The 20,316-nt window shown below is 38.7% G+C and overlaps 1 protein-coding gene across 6 annotated transcripts in view; it reads left to right on the top strand.

Moving 5' to 3' along the window:
* TTC8 (tetratricopeptide repeat domain 8) overlaps positions 1–20,316 on the top strand; it is a 60,129-nt gene that overhangs the window by 22,530 nt on the left and 17,283 nt on the right. For 3 of the 6 annotated variants that reach the window (XM_049612352.1, XM_049612351.1, XM_049612357.1), the window contains 3 exons: positions 7,363–7,448; positions 11,895–11,982; positions 14,350–14,460. In XM_049612352.1, the coding sequence (XP_049468309.1) occupies positions 7,363–7,448; positions 11,895–11,982; positions 14,350–14,460 (285 nt within the window). Of the gene's footprint in view, positions 1–1,003; positions 7,036–7,148; positions 7,449–7,531; positions 7,602–11,894; positions 11,983–14,349; positions 14,461–20,316 lie in introns of those variants that run through there. The other 3 variants (XM_049612355.1, XM_049612353.1, XM_049612356.1) reach the window with 3 other exon arrangements.

Genomic DNA, 20,316 nt, shown 5'->3' with positions numbered 1-20,316 from the left:
GACAGGCTATCCAAGTGCAGATACTTGCATGTCCTGGAAGATGTGGTACTAAATGTAGGTGAGAGCCTAGGCCCAATACACAGAATGTAGAAGTTGTCTGTGATGAGTGCTAGTGGACGTGGCCACGTAGGGAAGAGAGGAAACTAAGGTTGGAGCAGAAATCATGCACATTTCTGTAAATAAGTCAGGACACGCCTTTTTCACTTCATGTAAAGCTGGTCAGAGTCACAGTATGACACGTAAAATCATAGAGTTATACCGTCATTATAAAGAAACATCCAAACACCGTTCCTATTCATAAATGAGTCAGTCTCTACTCTACATAACATAAAGCTGTATCTTGACTTTTGGAGGATTTGTTTATTGAAGAGACCTTTGTTCTTTCATCCCCAGATTTCTGAGCCACCGTGGTGTGCCAGGCCCTGATCTAGCCCTGAGATTACAGAGTGAAGCAAGCAGACAAAAATCTCTGCTCTTTTGGAGGTTATATTCTGGTTGTGCAAGGAATAGAGATAATTAGCACATTTAGAAACACGTAACATGTCATGGGATAGTACGTACTACAGAAGTGAAAGAGCAGGGAAGCGAATACAGTGACGGGGAAGATGCCATTTTGGATGGGGTGGGAGGTGGTCAGTGAAATCCACTCTGAAGAGACACTTAATCGGAGACCTGATGGCGGGGGGCAGACCGTGCAGTTCTGTGTAGGAAGAATATGGAAGTCAGAGAGAATAACCGCAAAAACCCTAAGTGGGAGCATGCGTGGGTTGTTCGAGGAGCAAGAAGGAGGCAAGGGTGGCTGTAGTGAGGTCTGTGAGGGGAGGAGTTGTAGGCCATGGGTTCAGAAAGACAGATCGTATGCTGTTTGGAGATCACAGGGATGACGTCTTTATCAATACATTCATCTCAAGGATGTCATTCTACATCTTGGCATTGATATAATGGCGTTGAGGAATAGGAGCCACAGTGAAATAAAATAGGATTTATTCTCTGCACTAACTGAACTTCTCTTCTAAAGATCCTAAGGATCTTAAAGACTCTAAAGATTCTAACAGACTTTAACCTTTACGTATGATGTATTATAGAATGCTTTCACAGTTCTTCATATTCATTGATTAAAAACATTTGATCTTAAACAGAGCAGCGACTTTCAAATTTTTTATTTAAACAACACAAACCTTTCTCTTCAAACAAAATCTTATCCAGACCCTGCTGTAGAAAACAGACAAAAAGCAGGGCTGCAGGAGTTCAAGCAGAAGTAACAGACCAAGAATACACCCACTGGGCCACCTCCTTACTCCTCCCCTCTCTGAGCTCCTGCCCCTTAAATCCTAGGGCTCTTAAGTAGTTCCTAAATCCAGCTGTTTCTGAATCACCTGGTGAATTTTATTTATTAAAAAAGTTTTTTTTTTAACATTTATTTATTTTTGAGAGAGAGAGACAGAGTGTGAGTAGGGAAGGGGCAGAAGAGAAACGGAGACACAGAATCAGAAGCAAGCTCCAGGCTCTGAGCAGTCAGCATAGAGCCTGATGTGGGACTTAAACTCATGGACCACAAGGTCATCACCTGAGCTGAAGTCAGACGCTTAACCAGCTGACCCACCCAGGCACTGCTCACCTGGTGAATTTTAATGTCATGGATTTCTGGATCCCTGCTAGACTTCCTGAATCAGAATCCCCACGAGTATGTCTGGTCAATCTGTTGTTTGTAAAACCTCCACAGGCAATGCTAGTTTTCAGCCAGGATTGGGAACTACTGCTGAAGAATATAGCTTGAAAAGCGATGATTAATAGAAGGCTGGGGGGGCACCTGGGTGGCTCAGTCTGTTAAGCATCTGACATTGGCTCAGGTCATGATCTCGTGGTTTGTGAGTCCGAGCCCCGTGTTGGGCTCTGTGCTGACAGCTCAGAGCCTGGAGCCTGCTTTGGATTCTGTGTCTCCTCCTCTCTGTCTGTCCCTTGCTCATGCTGTGTGTGTGTCTCTCTCTCAAAAATAAATAAACATTTAAAAAATTAAAAATCGAAGGCTGGAATGCTAGGCCTCCTAATGTAGGCAAATAGAGCTGGGAGCATGAACAGGACTTGAGGACCAGAGCTTGATATAACAAACAAATAGGAGGGTGTGTGTCTCCTAGCTCAATGAAAGAAGTCCATAAATTAAGAGAAAAAGCACAGCAAAAATGACTCTCAAACAGATCTCAGTAGCAAGGAAGTGATACAAACTACTGTTGAGAGCTGGAGTCCCCATTTACAGATTTTATATTTTTATTCTTTTTAAAAATTTTTTTAAAAAAATATTTGTTTTTGAGAAAGAGAAAGAGCACAAACCAGGGACGGGCAGAGAGAGAGGAAAACTCAGAATCCGAAGCAGGCTCCAGGCTCTGGGCTGTCAGCGCAAAGCCCGATGTGGGGCTTTAACCCATGAGCTGGGAGATTATGACCTGAGCAGAAGTTGAACGCTTAACCGACTGAGCCACCCAGGTGCCCCTGTATTTTTATTCTTCAGAACAGCGAAAGACTCAATACTCTAGAAACAAGCAACATTGAGCACAATTTTTTACTTTTTTGGAAACAGATCCTTATGCTTCATTAAACAACACTGTTGAGAAAATTTGTTTAAAGACTTTCTTTTAGACATTTGATTAGTGAAGAATGAAAAATAATTTAAACTAGCAAACAATAGAGACTTATGGATTCATATATATCTGATTCATATATATCTCAGTATATATTCATATACTGACTTATATATATCTCTGCACAGTGAACAGAAACAAAACCAAACAAATGTAAAAGGACAACAGAAGGATGAAATATGTATATAGGGGCGCCTGGGTGGCGCAGTTGGTTAAGCGTCCGACTTCAGCCAGGTCACGATCTCGCGGTCCGTGAGTTCGAGCCCCGCATCAGGCTCTGGGCTGATGGCTCGGAGCCTGGAGCCTGTTTCCGATTCTGTGTCTCCCTCTCTCTGCCCCTCCCCAGTTCATGCTCTGTCTCTCTCTGTACCAAAAATAAAAAATAAAAAATAAAAAAAAAATATGTATATAAGCATGATTTAAAAATGTTAGTGTTTGTTAAATAGGAAAAAGCTTATCTAAATTTGTTAGGAAATTTTTTGTGGAAATGGAAATGATCCAGTGACAGAAAATTGACATTAGAGAAAATGCCAGTAAACGAGCACACTAGAGATGCACTTTCTAACACAAAAAAGTAAGTTAAAGAATTTGGACTTTCAATTTCACATTTCTGAAATTTGAAAAAAAAAAATGCTGGGAAAGAGTGGAGTAAATTGTTACCCTGATATAGATGATATTTTAAATGGTACAATAATTTGGAAAAGAGTATGGTAATATAAAACAGAATAAGATAACATATTCCTATTGTGTATGTAATTTTAACTTTTTTTTTTTTTGTAATTTTAACTTCTTAAGAAATTTCACAAGTGCTCTATTTGCAGATGTTCATTGTAGCATTAGCCGTAGTAACTAAGCAATCCGGATTAACAACCTAAGTTACACTACACTGCATTCTAGCGTTTTATGCAGCCATTAAAAAAATCATAATTACAAAACTCGGGCAGAAACAGAAAAGTGTTTATAATGTTAAGCCCACAGAATATAACATTTAGTACGTATGTTAAATAGTTATTAGTCTAAATATGTACTATAACATCTGCTAGAAGGTATTACCAAAAAAAAAAAAAGGAAATAAAAGTATTATAGAACTAAGGTGTGTTAATTCTACAGATATTTGTTAAATGCCTCCATGGTGCCAACGGTAAATTGAAAAGAGTACGACAGTAAATTGAAAAGCTATACCTTGTGGCAGTAATGGAAAGTATCCAGTTTTACCAAAACTTTATCCAATTTTTTCCAAAATTTTCAATAATGTTATAGCAACTTTTCATTTATAAGTTTAGCTATAAATTAGGGGCAGTAATAAAATAAAATATTTGTAATTAATTATATCCTGCTTGTTATTTTCATCTGCTTACCCTCAACACATGTATTTTATAGAACATGAAATTAAGAAATTTTTGTTTTTATTTTGTGAAAAGCACAAATTGTTGGTTCCTCTGTTTTCCTTTTTATTCATGAATTTATTGATTGGTTTATTTCTCGACTGGATTATTCTTGAAACAAATAATTATTGGGTACTGTGATGGATGTGAGGAGGATCGAGCAGGACAGATGCCCTGTTTCTGTTTTCTTACTCTGTTATGGACTCATTGCATTATAGTTCTGTTATGGATCAGATTGTCCCATTAAGTGTCATTTTAGATTTTTATCACAAATGTTATTTTCTGAAAGGAAGAAGGATTTAGGTAATGAGCAGAAAGCATGCATTTTCATGCCTTTTTTCCACAAACTCTGTTTTATGACATTATCTGGAAAAAGAAAAGAGGAATTTTTTTTTTTAACATTCTTAAGAAATCAGAGGTGCTTTTATACTGGTTACTTTGGGTGGCCTCCAGATTTCTTTTTAAATAAACCATTTCACACAAACACGAACATACAATAGACAAATGAGGATAATGTGAAGTGGTACTTAAGAAAGAATGAAATTGATCTTCCCATGGAAAACTATATTTGTGTCTTTCCATTCTTAATGCTTTTTCCATTTGTGGGGGCAGTGTTGACAAAACTTAAGTGCCATGTGGGTGGTTGATCCTGTGTTTATCTGCAGACAAATATGGAGGATACTGGAGGTAAATATAGAGAATGTTATGAAGTAATAGCTAAATGATAAGAAGAAGTAAAGCTGACTTATAGAAAACCGTATTTCTGCCTCTGAGTTCTTAATAACTCCCTTCCCTCCTCGCTTGTGCCTTTTGGGGTGATATTGGCAGTATTGGCAAAATTAAAGTGGCATGTGGGTTGATTCTGGAATCTTTATTTCCGTATGCTCTTTAATTTCATCATCCTGAAGTTGTTGCAACAATAACAATAGCTAAAGGATGACTGGTTTAAAAAATATTAATGGTTGGAGCACTGTCACTTAGAAATAAACTGGACGGGACACCTTGGGGGGCTTAGTTAAGTGTCCCAACTCTGGATTTTGTCTCAGGTCATGATCTCACGGTTGTGGGATCAAGCCCTGCCTCTGTGCTGACAGTGCAGAGCCTGCTTGGGATCCTCCCTTTCTCCCTTTACCCTACTCTCTCTCTCTCTCTCAAAATAAATAAACATTAAAAAAAAAAAAAAAGAAATACACTGTGATGCTCGGTTGGGTGTATTCACAAACATTATGCAGCCTAGATCTGCCAAGGTCCCCTCTCCTGTGGACTTTTATAAACTTATGGCTTTTATATGACATTCTAGGCCTTTATGAATATTTGGATATTAGATTGATTTTTCAAAGATTCTTAAATGTTACATAGTCATTTATTTTGAAAAATTGAGAAAGACTTTAAAGAAATAAAGATCTGTCATCACTTTAACATTTTAAAATGTTAGTTTCTTTTAATTATAAATCTTACTACTATGAGTTTTGTTTGGCTCTTAAGTTATTTTCAGTATAAGTCAGAAATAAGGAATAGAATTAATTCAATCAACACATCATCCTTGAGTGCCTCTTAACAGCATAGCAACATATCAGAACCACAGAGATGTGTAAGAAGGGGTGCCTGTTCTCAGGGAACTTAAAGCCCATTTGAAATAGTCATAAATAGTTTTGTCTAGTGCAGCCTCAGTGTTCATTTGAGGAATGATCATTAAAGTATATTTTTTTACATTTTTATTCCATATCAATAAGTCATATTAATTTCCTTAATCGGTTGAGAACAAACACAGAGGTCTTACATAGGAAGACTTGTTTTAGGACCATAAACAAAATCAGCAGCCTGTAACAAGCACTAAATCTAACCTTGGGAAATTAGAATATGTAGCAAATTGAGAAAGACATATTTTTCTGAAAAAATAGAAGGTCTTTTATAGTAAACATGAGAGTGTATATGATCTGCTGGAAAAGTTCTTTATAAAGATTAAAATTAACATGTTCAGGTATTTACAATGCAGTCCCGAATGGAGCTGATTGAAAATATGTTTTTCAAGTATTTTGGGAGATAACCTAACTGAAGTTATAATTTTCCCCCAGTTTTTGCTTCCACTTTTATTTCTGGCTTGGAGGAAAAAAGAAAAATAAGCATACGAGAGTAGCATGTGGCTTGTTTTGAATTCACATAGCTTTCAAATAGAGGTGTTGATTTTCAGGTGCATTAGAACCTCAGCATGGTGACACTGTTCTTTTATAAAGAGTATGCATCTTTAGAAGTCTCCCCTGGAGTAAGGGAAGATGAGGAAACACAAGGAAAAGTTATTAATTCTGTGGTGGGACATCAAAGGAACTCATCTGGCTTGCATTTCAGCAATGAGTTCACATTAAGACATGGACAGTAATATGGGATATATTCTGAGATCACAGAACTGAAAATCTGAGAGATACTTTAACTGTTGGATATAATGATTATACTAACACTGGCTAAAGAGTAAGAGTTTTCCAATCTTGAGAGAAAGACTTGTATCATAAAACGTGAGAATTCTCTTTTAACTAATAACTTGAGTTTTTATTCACTAAATCTTTACATGAGCTTCAAATTTGTGGAAAGATTGATTTGCTTTCCTTTTTGTCCAAATGGTTTCTACTTCTGTATAAAATCTGAATTCCTATTTAGTCATCTATAAACACTGGAAGGAACAAACTAGAAGATGTTGGAGAGAAAGGGATAAACCCATGTAAAATATGCAAGCATCTCAGATCTTTTTCAGTCTGCAGCAAAGGCAGGTCTGACCCTCAGCATCACTGGACGTGAGGCGGGGTCAGGATGATGGAACAATGGTGGTTGAAGACAGCAGATACCCAAGTGCCCTTGTCCTTTGACTCTTCTTCACGATCCTGTTTTCCAGGCCTTCTTCTGTCTGCTTACTTGACCTTTTTCTATTTCTCTACATCTGTCTGTAAAGTGGGGCCTGAAGTTGGACCTGGCTGACACACCAGAGACTTGACCACCACTGACTTTACAGGGATCATTGGATGGTAGATAAAGGGTGGGGGAGGGTACAACTTGGGGGATTTTTAAATATCCATTTTAAGCCTTGTATATTAGCATTGTATTCTAACATATTGTCCATCTGCTTTTCTTTGATCAGTTTTTACTATTCATCTGCTGTCAGCCCTCTGGTCTGGAACTGATTATTTAGGGAAAATTGGTGGAGCCATCTGGAAACATGAACAACTTGAGTTTCTGTCTGATTTCTAATGCATGTTTTGATTGATGCTAATTACACGGTTCATTTCATTATTTATTGTTTCTGTTTATTGTTAGAAAAGAAAATCCTAATCTAAAATGAGTTGTTTTCAAAGGCTTTGGACTTGGCTGCCCTCTCCACAGAGTACTCTCAGTACAAGGACTGGTGGTGGAAAGTGCAGATTGGAAAGTGTTACTACAGGTAAAATTTTGATGATTTGTGAAGGCCTTAGATGTAGTGACATATTTTAGAGTTTCAACTCTGATCATTATTTTTCTGGGTAGATTTCCTCAGGAAGAAATAAGAACTGGGCCTTTGACTTACCTGAGAAAGCACTTCCTGAACAATCACATGGTAACACCAAGAACTGATACTTTTAGAATAATAAAATTGTAGGGGCGCCTGGGTGGCTCAGTCTGTTGAGCCTCCGACTTCGGCTCAGGTCATGATCTCACGGCTCGTGGGTTCAAGCCCTGTGTTGGGCTCTATGTTGACAGCTCAGAGCCTGGAACCTGCTTCGGATTCTGTGTCTCCCTCTCTCTCTGCCCTTCCCCTGCTTGCATTGGGTCTCTGTCTCTCTCAAAAATAAACAAACATTAAAAAAAATTTAGAATAGTAAAATTGTAGTGCCAGGCCAGGGAAACTGTGAGACCATCAGATACAACAGCACTTTTTAAATGAGGAGGCTGAGGCCAGAGAGAGCCTGTGATTTGCATCAGGAACTAGTTAGTACGAGACCAGTCAGTAACAGAGCAGTTAGAGCTGAGGCTGTTGATTCCCATTCTTCTCCTCTTGCTCTCAAGTCTTTTTATTTCCCCCAATGCCTCACATCTGTAGTGTGCTTTACAGTTGGGAGATAGCTTGTCCATTTGTTACTTTACCTTAAACCTCACAGCACCTGGAGGTGGTTGCAATTATTAGCCCTTTGTCCAGATGGGAAAAATTGAGCCTCAGAAAAAGTGACTTGTCCAGATTCACACAGCTAGTAAGTGGCAGGACAAGAATTAGAGCTCAGTTTTCTGAGGCCAGTTCTCTTACTATTTGCACAATTCCATGGTGTTTCTCTAGGATCTGAATAATCTTCCATTAATTCACTTAATGTTTAAACATGTTTTTAAGCAAATTAACTGCGAGGTCAGACAAGTTGTAATTAGTTTTATGAATACTGTACAGCAACTAGTAAATGATCTAAAACTTGTTGCCTAGAATTGAAGTGCATTTGAAGCATTTGAAAAATAGAGACAAACAGGCAATTGTATTTTATAAAGATAAATATGCCTTTCATTATTCAAAACCAGGTAGACCGGTTACTCTGAGCATCCTTCAGATGAACTTATCAGTCCAACACTGTGAGGAAAAGGAAATATATAAATGGAATAAAAAGAATGCTTATTCTTTTTTGGTTGAAATTAAGACTACTTTCCGCTTAGGTATTTTTACATAGAACTTATGTGTTTTCTCTGCTGTTAGATTGAGGAAGTATTTTCTACTAAAAGGTAATTTTGTAGCATTATACCATTAAATTTTTATGAGTATAATTTCTGAAGGCAAGCTTGAAATCCTGAGCTTCTAAACAAAAGCTTAAGAAATCTTTAATAATTAAAGACAAGCACAATTTGGACTCCTTCTGCCGTCCGTGTAAGATGGCATTTAAATGAGTGCACCTTGCCGTATTAGTCAGAGTTCTTCTCTGTCCGTTAATAACCTCTCATCTTTGTTGTGCTCAGCACTCCTACATTCACTCACTAAGCTATGTAACGAGCTGCTACTCTGCCGGGTACAAGGGTTACCAATATTTATTAGACAGTCTTTCCTTTAAATGGTTTACAGTCGGGGCACCTGGGTGCCTCAGTCAATTGAGCATCTGACTTTGGCTCAGGGCATGATCTTGCATTCCGTGGGTTCGAACTCTGCATTGGGCTCTGTGCTGACAGCTCGGAGCCTGGAGCCTGCTTTGGATTCTGTGTCTCTCTCTCTCTGCCCGTCCCCCATGCACAGTCGCTCTCTCAAACATAAACAGAATAAATGATTTAAAAAAATCACAGGGGATTAGGGGAGGGAAGAGAGGACAGTAAACAATTATAAGCCTAGCTCCCACCATGATAGAAGCAAGCCCAGAAAAAGAGCTCCCAAGTTGGACTGGAGAGGTCAAGGGTGGATTACCAGAGGATGTAGCCCCAAATTTTGCTCTGATCAGTAAATTCTGCCAATTCTTGGTCTACAGGTAGCTCTCACAGCTCTTCCCTTACTACCCATTCTCATACCAGTGCCTGAATTCTGGCCTTTCACTTTGTTTGAATTGTTCCATTGGCTTCTAATCTGGATTCTCTGCCCCCATTTTCTTGCTCCATCAGCCCTTCTTAGAAACGACCGTCAGAACAGTGTTGTGAAAAAAACAGCTCTGGTTGGATTCTTCGGTTAATCTCCCTACCTGGAGGATGAAATCTGGATTTAAAATTTTTTTTTTTCAACGTTTTTTATTTATTTTTGGGACAGAGAGAGACAGAGCATGAACGGGGGAGGGGCAGAGAGAGAGGGAGACACAGAATCGGAAACAGGCTCCAGGCTCCGAGCCATCAGTCCAGAGCCTGACGCGGGGCTCGAACTCACGGACCGCGAGATCGTGACCTGGCTGAAGTCGGACGCTTAACCGACTGCGCCACCCAGGCGCCCCAGATGAAATCTGGATTTTAAATGGGGCACGCCTGATCTTGTCCAGTCCACACGCTTGCCCATCTCTCTCTCTTCCCCCATTACTTATTGTGTCCTTCCTTCCGGTTGCACCCTACCTACCTCCCTAGACAACCCAGCGTTCCCCTACACAGCTGTGCACTGTGCTCTCTGTGTGCCTGTGCTGACAGTTTAGTTTGTTTCCAGCAGAGATGTTACCCAACCCCCATCCCACCCTCTCTAGCCTTCAAAGGCTTGCCTGTCTCTTCCTCCCTGAATCTATCTTGGTTCACTCCTCCTCTGTGCTCTCAAAACACTTTTTTTTCTCTTATTGGCCATAATATGATTCCTTTTATTTGTGAATGTTTTGTTTCATGCTTATTTGTGCCTTTAGGACATTGTTGCGATCTTCTCTTTTGTGTTATGAAATGTGCATGCAGTTGGTGCTTGACAGTATTTATTGAATTAAATTGGAGAGAAAAGCTAAGCAGTTGGTGGGGTTATCTCTGGACTTTGACTCTCTGATATTGGCCGATTTTCCTGAACCTGATATTTTCATTATTCCTAGTCTTTCTTTATACATGGCCCAGTTAATTTCCTTTGCACAAGAACCCATGTGGTTATTCCTTTTTGATAGTACTAGAAGTTCTCTCTTGAGGGTGTGGTAATAAAAAAATGTGTATGATCCATCCTTCCTTTCTTTGGTTTCCAGGGGAGTTAAATGGCTCTGATTGCTTTTTTGTTTTTTAACTTGTTTATCGTTCCATCACCATTGTTTGAAAAAAATCTGTTTTCTCATTCTTGTTTTGCATGTGTTTTATAGGATTACATTGTAATCCCTTTTAAATCATTTTTGGGAAGAGACATCATATTAGATAAAAATATCCAGACTCTCGTGGATAATTAAGTGTTCACAGAATTCAGTGGCTGAACTTTAGCCATATGCTTGAGACTTGAATGTTCAGTCGAAGCTGTGTAGAGAGCTATGCCGTTTTTCAGAACTTTAGAGTTCTTTGGTAACATTTTATGAATACTCTTGTAAAAGTTATATGGGGGCTTCTGCCGTTTAACACATTCTCTCTAATTTTAGGGCAGTGTTTGGGGGGGGGGAGGTTGCTTTTAACCCCATTAATCTTATATCTTCCAACAGCTGTTAGGATACAGCTGTTTCATTCACTATGAATGGAAGTAGACTGAGGGAACATACTGTGTATTGTTCCAACTTTCACAAAGTAAAAGCATCGTAAGGTGCCCAAGTAGCTCTTGGCTGGCGAGCAATGAGTAGTTATGAGAAAGCCCGACAGATCTAGGACAGGCTCAAGTATGCTTCCACGATTGAGTTAGTGGTAATAGAACGTTCCCTGGGCTGATATCAGGACGGCTTCAGTGAGACAAGGAACAGATCTCAGATTTGTAGACTAGGACAATCTGTATTGGATACGAAGACAAAAAAGGAGAAGAAAATGTTTCTAGAATCACAACATGGTATACCTGTTTCCCTCAAGTAGCAATTACTACTTACGTCAAAACTGTTTAAGAATGGCTTTAAAAATGGCCTTTGTCCCAGAGCAGGTAATGTTTTCATAGAAATGCCATCAAGTTCTTCTAATAAAATGGAGACCTTAAGCACTTATTCAGGTCACTTGCCATATGTCCAGCTGATCATAAGCTCTTTGGGTGGTAAACTGGTATGACCTGGCTCACTGGCAGCTGTTAGCCCTGCTGTCCAGACAGACTTTCTACACACTGTTTGAGGGTTGTACGGACCGTGAACATGGGAAATAGGCAACTTTTTGCTAAACTCTATAAACATAATGCTAATATTAATTTATATGTGTGTTTGACATTACCTTCTTTGGTACACACTTACTCTTCGAGATAGAAATGTAACTTGTCTCTATTCATATCCTCAGTGTGTGAATAAGTGCTAGAGTATTTTTAAGTTGAATGTCTAATTTTTTAAATGACTGTTCTTAGGTTAGGAATGTATCGTGAAGCAGAAAAACAGTTTAAATCAGCCCTGAAGCAGCAGGAAATGGTAGATACATTTCTCTACTTGGCAAAAGTAAGTATTCTTAAACCGGAGTGAAATCTGTCTTCTCAAAATAAAGGTTCAAATTCTGTCCAGTATACACGGAGAGTTGCCAGTTTCTTCAGGAATATTTGGCAAGTTAATGTGCTCAGACATATTTTTCTTTATAGCAAGTGGAAAAGTGAGAACATATGGAGGCTAACGGTCTCAGGAGAAATTGATTGCCATGAAAAATAAGAAAACCCCTTTGAAAGATTGCCCATCAGAGTAGAAGAAGCTGCCACAGGCTTGTTACCACCCTCCTGGGTAACAGGCCCCAGAGAGGCCATAGTTCCTACAACCTGCCAGACTCCCACCTCAGCACACGGTAGAGAACGGGGACTGTTTTTACGTAGGTCCTTCATTTCCTGGCTTGGCCATAACAACAAAGATTTCCCCTTTATTGAACACCTATTCAGTACAAGGTATTATATCAGGTCTGTTCCACACACAGTTTAATGTAAGACTCATAGCAACCCTGCAAGGTAGGTTTCACATTTCCATTGTACTTTTATGGCCACAGAGACTTAAAGAAGCTCCAGTAGGGTTTTCAGGGTCACTTGGCTGTTTAGAGCCAGCACTGAAACGCAGGTCTTCCTACTCACTGTCCCCTGCTGCCCCCCCACAGCCACAAAAGAGGTGAAGGGCCACTTAGAATTTTCAGTCCTGGGAGAAAAGTTACATCTTGGCCCCTCACCAGGGCTTCTAGAAACATTTGATGAAGTGGCAGTTAGGACATCATCTTACTGTATCTTGAAGAATTTTTTTAAAATTAAAAAGTGCCGGGGCTCCTGGGTGGCTCAGTTGGTGAAGCGTCTGCCTTCGGCTCAGGTCATGTTCTATCTCATAGTTTGTGGGTTCGAGCCCTGCATCTGACTCTCTCTGTCAGTGCGGAGCCTGTCTCAGATCCTCTGTCCTCCCCTCTCTCTGCCCCTCCCCTGCTCTCTCAAAACAAAACAAAACAAAACAAAACAAAAACAAAAAACACTTTAAAATGAAAAAGTGTGGTAAAGGAGGTTGAAAAGAAGAGATATAAAAGGAAGAACTACTTCCTAAATACGGTTTTAAGAATTTGTATACTAAAAGGACACAATGAAAGTTACATCATATAATCTTATGGTGCCAAATAATCTCGATATATTTACTGTAGTTTTCAGAGATGTTTGAAACTAAGTCCACCTTTGGTACATTACATATTAAAATTCTTAAGGAAGCTTCTAAGCATCACAGTAGACTTTTAAACTTTTCTGACACCTTGAAATGAAAACTTAGGTCACGCTATTTGTCATTTTCTTAACTGATAATCACTTGCCCGGTGGTTAAAAAAATATGCTTTTTAACTATTGTTAAGTACATGGTTTGACATATTTTTCCATAAATTGATTTGCTTAAATCTATTGTTGCCTTCATGACTGTATAAAAGTAAAATTTTCTTATTTTCTTTAATATATAAAAGAGTAATTCCTAGGTAATAAACATCAATCTGATTTAGGAACAGTATTATTTCTGCAAATATTAGGTTGTTAATTTAAAAAATTATCAAACATTTTGTATTACTTAGTATATTAAATTATTTTATTTAAAAAAGCAGTTCAGTAGTGTATGAAGTAAATATTGAAAATTTTTCATCCATACCTCTCCTTTTAATCTCCTACGTAAGCATTAGACGCTATACACAGTTTTCCCATGAAGACCTTCTTCAAAACACAATTTGGAAAGAAACAGAGGATCCAAGATCATGAAGAAAAAATGTCATAATCTTATTTTTCCATCCCTAAAACTATAATTCTCTACTTTAGAAATTTCTATGAAGTGTGTGGTTTATCCACGCTACTGTTCTACTTGCTAATTAAGTGGAAGCCATCGAGTGATGACTTTCTCAGCTCCCTGACGCCATTCTTCACAAGTCTGTTCGTCCTCTATTTCTGGAGGCCCCTTTTGAAAACCAGCTTCTCCACAGAGTCTCTGCTGCTGCTCTCTTGCAGACCTTATCGTTCCTTGGGTCCTTCCTCTTTCTTCATCTTCAACTTCGGTCTCGAATTTGGTTCCTTAGTGCCCGCTTATAGACATACTTGTATCTGTCCTATCCGAAACAGATTTTCCCTTGTTCCTTTCTTGCTGAGTTACTGCTCAGTCTCTGTGGCAATACAAGCCCACAATGAGCATTTGTTGAAGGGATAAATGAATAAATGCTTCAGATATGACACGTGAAGGTAAAACTATAACATCACTATTGGAAATTAACTTCTTACTGTAACATCTAGGAGATCATGTATCACTAAGCAGTAATTATAAACTTGTCGTAACAAATACTGTTATTTTAAGTGCGAGTACTTTTATTGAAATGTATCTTGGTTTTAGGTTTACGTCTCATTGGATCAGCCAGTGACGGCTTTAAATCTTTTCAAACAAGGCTTAGATAAGTTTCCAGGAGAAGTAACCCTACTTTGTGGAATTGCCAGGATCTATGAGGTAAGGCTTATTCAAAAAGTTGGTGTATGGGGCGCCTGGGTGGCTCAGTCGGTTAAATGTCCGACTTCAGCTCAGGTCACGATCTCGTGGTCCATGAGTTTGAGCCCCGCATCGGGCTCTGGGCTGATGGCTCAGAGCCTGGAGCCTGCTTCGGATTCTGTGTCTCCCTCTCTCTCTGCCCCTCCCCCATTCATGCTCTGTCTCTCTCTGTCTCAAAAATAAATAAACGTTAAAAAAAAAATTAAAAAAAAACAAAAACAAAAAGTTGGTGTAAAATTGAAGTTAAACGCTACTTAAGAAGCTCATAGGCCCTTGGGGTCCTAGGAAGGAGAACAGTTTATAAAATTATGATCACTGGCCTGTGGTTTACTAACAGAGTCAGAGAGTTTTAGTGTATGTGTTTAGTCAACTAAGTTTTTCTTATGAAGTATTTAAAACATACAAAAGACTATAAAGTGTGGTAGGAGGTAGGGGTTTAAATGAGTTTCCCCCAATAGATAGCTTTTTGTCCAGCACATCTTTTGATCCTTCTCCAAAGTCTGTAATGTCAAATTATCAACTTTTTTTCTATACATGGTAGGTATGTTTCAGGGGCTGTCCTATTCTATTCTATTCTATTCTATTCTATTCTATTCTATTGGTCTGTTTGTCTATCCTTGTACCAATATTATACCACCTATGTATTGAAGCCTCAAATACCATTTGGCACAGCTCTGTGTTCATCTTTATCAGGAATGTTTTGTCCATTTTGGACTTTTGCTTATTCTTACAAATTTTGGAATCATGTTGTCAGATTCCATGGAAAGCCCCACTGAGATAGCTTCCTGTTGCCTAATTACTGTAGCTTTACAATAATTCCTCTACCAAGTTGGACAAATTCTACCACCTGTTCTTCTTCACAGATGGTTATTTTTGATCCTTTGTTTTTCCATGTTGATTTTAGGATTGACTTATTGAGAACCACCAATAATCAAAATAACTCCTGCAGGCATACTGATTGGAATTTCATTGAATATATGAATGATGGGGTGGGTGGGCTGCCTTTCTTCCCACTCTCCATCATGTATAATTCTCCATTTATTTAGGTCTTGTTTTGTGCTTCAGTGAATATTTTGTAATTCTCTCCAGGAAGATGTTATTTTGGTGGTTCCCAAAACCACCCTGAGGTTCAGTGCTTTATTAGAAGGACTCAGGATTCAGCATTCAGTGGCACTCACAGCTAAGACTTATTATACCAAAAGGCTATGAAGCAAACTCAGTAAAAGGAAAAGGCACACAGGTCAAAGTTCAGAGGAAATCAGGCACACAAGTTACTAGGAGTCTTCCACCAGTGGAGTCACACAGGACACATTTAATTCTTCTAGTAACAAGTTGTTACAACATGTGTGAAGCATTGTCTATCAGAGACTTGATACTCAATGTTATTACTGGGGGTTGGTCATATGGGCACCTTCTGCCCACCATGTACCAAAATCCCAGACTCCAAGAAATAAAGCAGGTATTCACACACCACATCAGATTTATGCACCACATTGTTTACACAGATAGTTTAGGTGTGTGAGCCCCTCTTATCATTTGAGGGAAGTTTTATATCAATATAAGAAACCCTTCAAGTTCTCAGGTGCCAGCCAAAGGCCAACCGTATAAGCAGGCCTTTTTTTTTTTTTTTTTTAATTGTTTAATTTACATCTAAGTTAGTTAGCATATGGTGCAACAATGATTTCAGGAGTAGATTCCTTAATGCCCCTTACCCATTTAGACCATCTCCCCTCCCACAACCCCTCCAGCAACTCTCTGTTTATTCTCTATATTTAAGAGTCTTTTATGTTTTGTCCCCCTCCCTGTTTTTATATTATTTTTGCTTCCCTTCCCTTGTGTTCATCTGTTTGGTATCTTAAAGTCCTCATATGAGTGAAGTCATATGATAGTTGTCTTTCTCTGACTAATTTTGCTTAGCATAATACCCTCTAGTTTCATCCACATAGTTGCAAATGGCAAGATTTTGTTCTTTTTGATTGCTGAGTAATACTCCATTGTGCATGTGTGTGTGTGTGTGTGTGTGTGTGTGTGTGTGTGTGTGTGTGACAGACACACCACATTTGGGCTCTTTCCATACTTTGACTATTGTCGATAGTGCTACTGTAAACATTGGGGTGCATGTGCTCCTTTGAAACAGCATACCTGTATCCCTTGGGTAAATACCTAGTTGTGCAGTTGCTGGGTCATATCGAAGTTCCATTTTTAATTTTTTGAAGAACCTCCATACTGCTTTCCAGAGTGGCTGCACCAGTTTACATTCCCACCAGCAGTGTAAAAAGGTTCCTCTTTCTCTGCATCCTCGCTAACATCTGTTGTTGCCTGAGTTGTTAATGTTAGCCATTCTGACAGGTGTAAGGTGGTATCTCATTGTAGTTTTGATTTGCATTTCCCTGATGATGAGTGATGCAGAGCATTTTTTCCATGTGCCTGTTTGCCATCTGGATATCTTCTTTGGAGAAGTGTCTGTTCATGTCTTTTGCCCATTTCTTCACTGGATTATTTGTTTTTTGGGTGTTGAGTTTGATTAAGTTCTTTACAACAAGCAGGCCTTTCTAAGAATAGCAGTTTCAGACCTATTATGCTCTTTCCTGCATAGATCTATTCCTAAGTATAACTGTGGATGGAATCCTTTTCTTTTTTTCTTTCTTTTTTTTTTTTTTTTGTTATTTTCTATTTGACTATTTCTGGTGAGTAGGAATACATTAATTTTTTAAAGTTGATTTGATACTAGAAAACAGGCCTAATACCTTTTTTATTTTTTTTATTTTTATTTATTTATTTTTTTTTTTTTAACGTTTTTTTTTTTTTTTATTTATTTTTGGGACAGAGAGAGACAGAGCATGAACGGGGGAGGGGCAGAGAGAGAGGGAGACACAGAATCGGAAACAGGCTCCAGGCTCCGAGCCATCAGCCCAGAGCCTGACGCGGGGCTCGAACTCACGGACCGCGAGATCGTGACCTGGCTGAAGTCGGACGCTTAACCGACTGCGCCACCCAGGCGCCCCCCTAATACCTTTTTTAAATTTTAATACCTTACCCATAGATTCTCTTAGATTTTCTAAATAAATAAAATAGTCATCATCTGCAAACACAGTTTCATCTCTTCACATCAATTATTTTGCCACTTAAAATTTTTTTTTACTGTTTAGTACTTCCAGTACAATACTGACAAGAAGCATCTCTGTTCTCTCTTAAATTGCTTGAAATGCTGGGACAATATTTTAAAATTATTTTGTTAGGAAAAGAGTGGAAGGTATTAATAGTTGCTGTATCTGAGTAGTAGTATGTGAATGATTTTTATTGTCTTTTTCATATTTTTGTATTTTCCAGATGTTCTGTCATGAACATGCTTTACTTTTAAAATTAAAAACAAATATCCAGGGGCATCTGGGTGGCCTAGTCGGTTAAGTGTCTGACTCTTGATTTCGGCTTAGGTCATGATCTCATGGTTCTTGAGATCAAGCCCCGCATCAGGTTCTGGGCTGATAGTGCGGAGCCTGCTTGGGATTCTCTTGGCTCTCCTCTCTCTGCCCCTCCCCCACACTCTTTCAAAATAAATAAATGAATATTTAAAAAAATAAAATGAAAAACAATTTTATTAAAAAAATTTTTTTTCAATGTTTACTTTTGAGAAACAGAGCCAAGGGAGGGGCAGAGACAGAGGGAGACACAGCATCCAAAGCAGGCTCCGGGCTCTGAGCTCTCAGCACAGAGTCTGACGCTGAGCTCGAACTCACAAACTGTGCAATCATGACCTGAAGTTGGACACTTTAACCAACTGTCACCCGGGCACCCCACAAATTTTATTTTTAAATTGTCTCAAAATATTGTTTCCCCTTTTGAGATGTAAATTTGATAAACACATAAGTAGGTGGCTTTGGTGATTCAATAAAAATGAAATACTGTATTAGTATCTCTGTATCTTTACTTGTGTAACCCTAAGTTGAACATGAACAAACTTTTGACCAAGAAGCTCAAGAAACAAAAGAGAATCAATTTTTGAGAGCAGTGGTATTCACGCATAGTGGGGACTGCCTCAATACAGTCGGAGCTCTCTGACCTTTAAGATCTGCCTTCTGAATATTTCAGTCCTTCTGCCCTTCTTAGGCAGGAGGTGCTGGCAGAAACAGCTAGACATACTATGGAATCTTTGACGCGTGTTTGCCGGTTGAAAGAATTCCTTCCGAGCCTCTGTTATAGTCACTGTTGCTATGGCTGGGACAGAGAATAGACCCTTTAATTAGCTCCCTTCATCCTTTCCAGCTCTGGGTCCAGCCAGGAGTTGGAGGGCCATATCCTTTCCTAAGTGTACAGGAAAAAGTTTGGGGAGGAAAGTGGAATTGGAGTTGGCACTCGAAGTGGAGAAGAAAGCATCCAAATCGTGGGGACGATCTGTCATCCGCAGGAAGCATGATCAGAGACTATGCGCAAACTTAAAATAGTCAGATGCAGTATTTCCCCTGGAATCTAACAGTTAATTTCCCTGGTGCCAAAGTTTACCATATAAAGACAGATTTCCATTGTATTCTTTTTCTCTTTATGTGACTGTAGATTCAGAGTTAATAAGTAAAGTTTGTTCCTTAGCACTGCAGCCTACATTACATACACCTTAGGGATTTTTGTATGTACATCAGGCTTTTCTCTGGAGGGATCCTCTTCCATCATGTTCTTTTTATCTCTTTCATTTTGATCCTGTGTCTTTCCAGTGTTTCCTATTTTAAAATGAACATGTTTATTGTTCATTGCTTATTTTGAGCAGAAAACTTGTTTAAAATAATGTATTCTTGCTAAATTTATTTGGCTGTGGTTTTAATTATTCTCAAGGAATTCTGTTTATCCACTTAACAGGCAGGTCTCTAATTTGAACTGTTCTTTGTTAAAGATGTTTGAAATTAGAAATGTTACTCTAGCAAATATTATTCTAGTGGTTTTTGAGGTTTACTGTGTTGAAAAACTGACTTTAGGAGAGGTTGAGCAGGACGGCCCACCTTCTGCCTCCTGAATCAGATGCCCTGAAAGGCGGGACTCAGGCATTTGTATGTTTGAGCTCACTGATGTAGAAATGGAGTTTGAGAATCACTGCAACATTCACCTCAAGTTATTAGCGACTTTATTTTAAATAACTAAAATCGAATTATAGTTCGTATTTTATAAATTAGTTCCAAAACAACCCCGATAAACGTCACTTAAATGATACCATGGCTATTCATAGACTTGAAGTGACATTTACATATTTGAAAATATTTTTTTAAATCTACATTAATAAGGGGCACCTGGGTGGCTCAGTCAGTTAAGCATCTGACTTTGGCTCAGGTCATATGTTACAGTTCCTGAATTCGAACCTGAGTTGGGCTCTGTGCTGACAGGTCAGAGCCTGGAGCCTGCTTAGGATTCAGTGTCTCCCTCTCTCTCTGCCCCAACCCCGCTTGCACTCTGTCTCTGTCTCTCAAAAATGAATAAATGTTAAAAAATTAAAAAAAAAAATCTACATTAACAAAAGTTATCCTAGAGTTACTGTAATGTAAACAATTCTGATGCAGGAATAGATTAAAGGAGCAAAATAGAGTCTATGTATGTTCATACATATGAAAATTTATAATATTATAAAGATTGCTTATTAAATCAGTTGGATTATCGGATTATTGAAAAAATAGAGCTGGATGAATAATGAATAATGATTATACTAAAAGAATCTATTACTGCCAGATGACTCAAAGATTTAAAACCATGAAAGTTCCAGGGGCACCTGGGTGGCTCAGTCATTTGAGAGTCCAACTCTTGATTTCGGCTCAAGTTATGATCTCATGGTTTGTGAGT

This window comes from Panthera uncia (genome assembly GCF_023721935.1).
Source record: "Panthera uncia isolate 11264 chromosome B3 unlocalized genomic scaffold, Puncia_PCG_1.0 HiC_scaffold_1, whole genome shotgun sequence".
NCBI lineage: Eukaryota > Metazoa > Chordata > Mammalia > Carnivora > Felidae > Panthera > Panthera uncia.
This window is presented reverse-complemented; position numbering and strand designations above follow the sequence as displayed.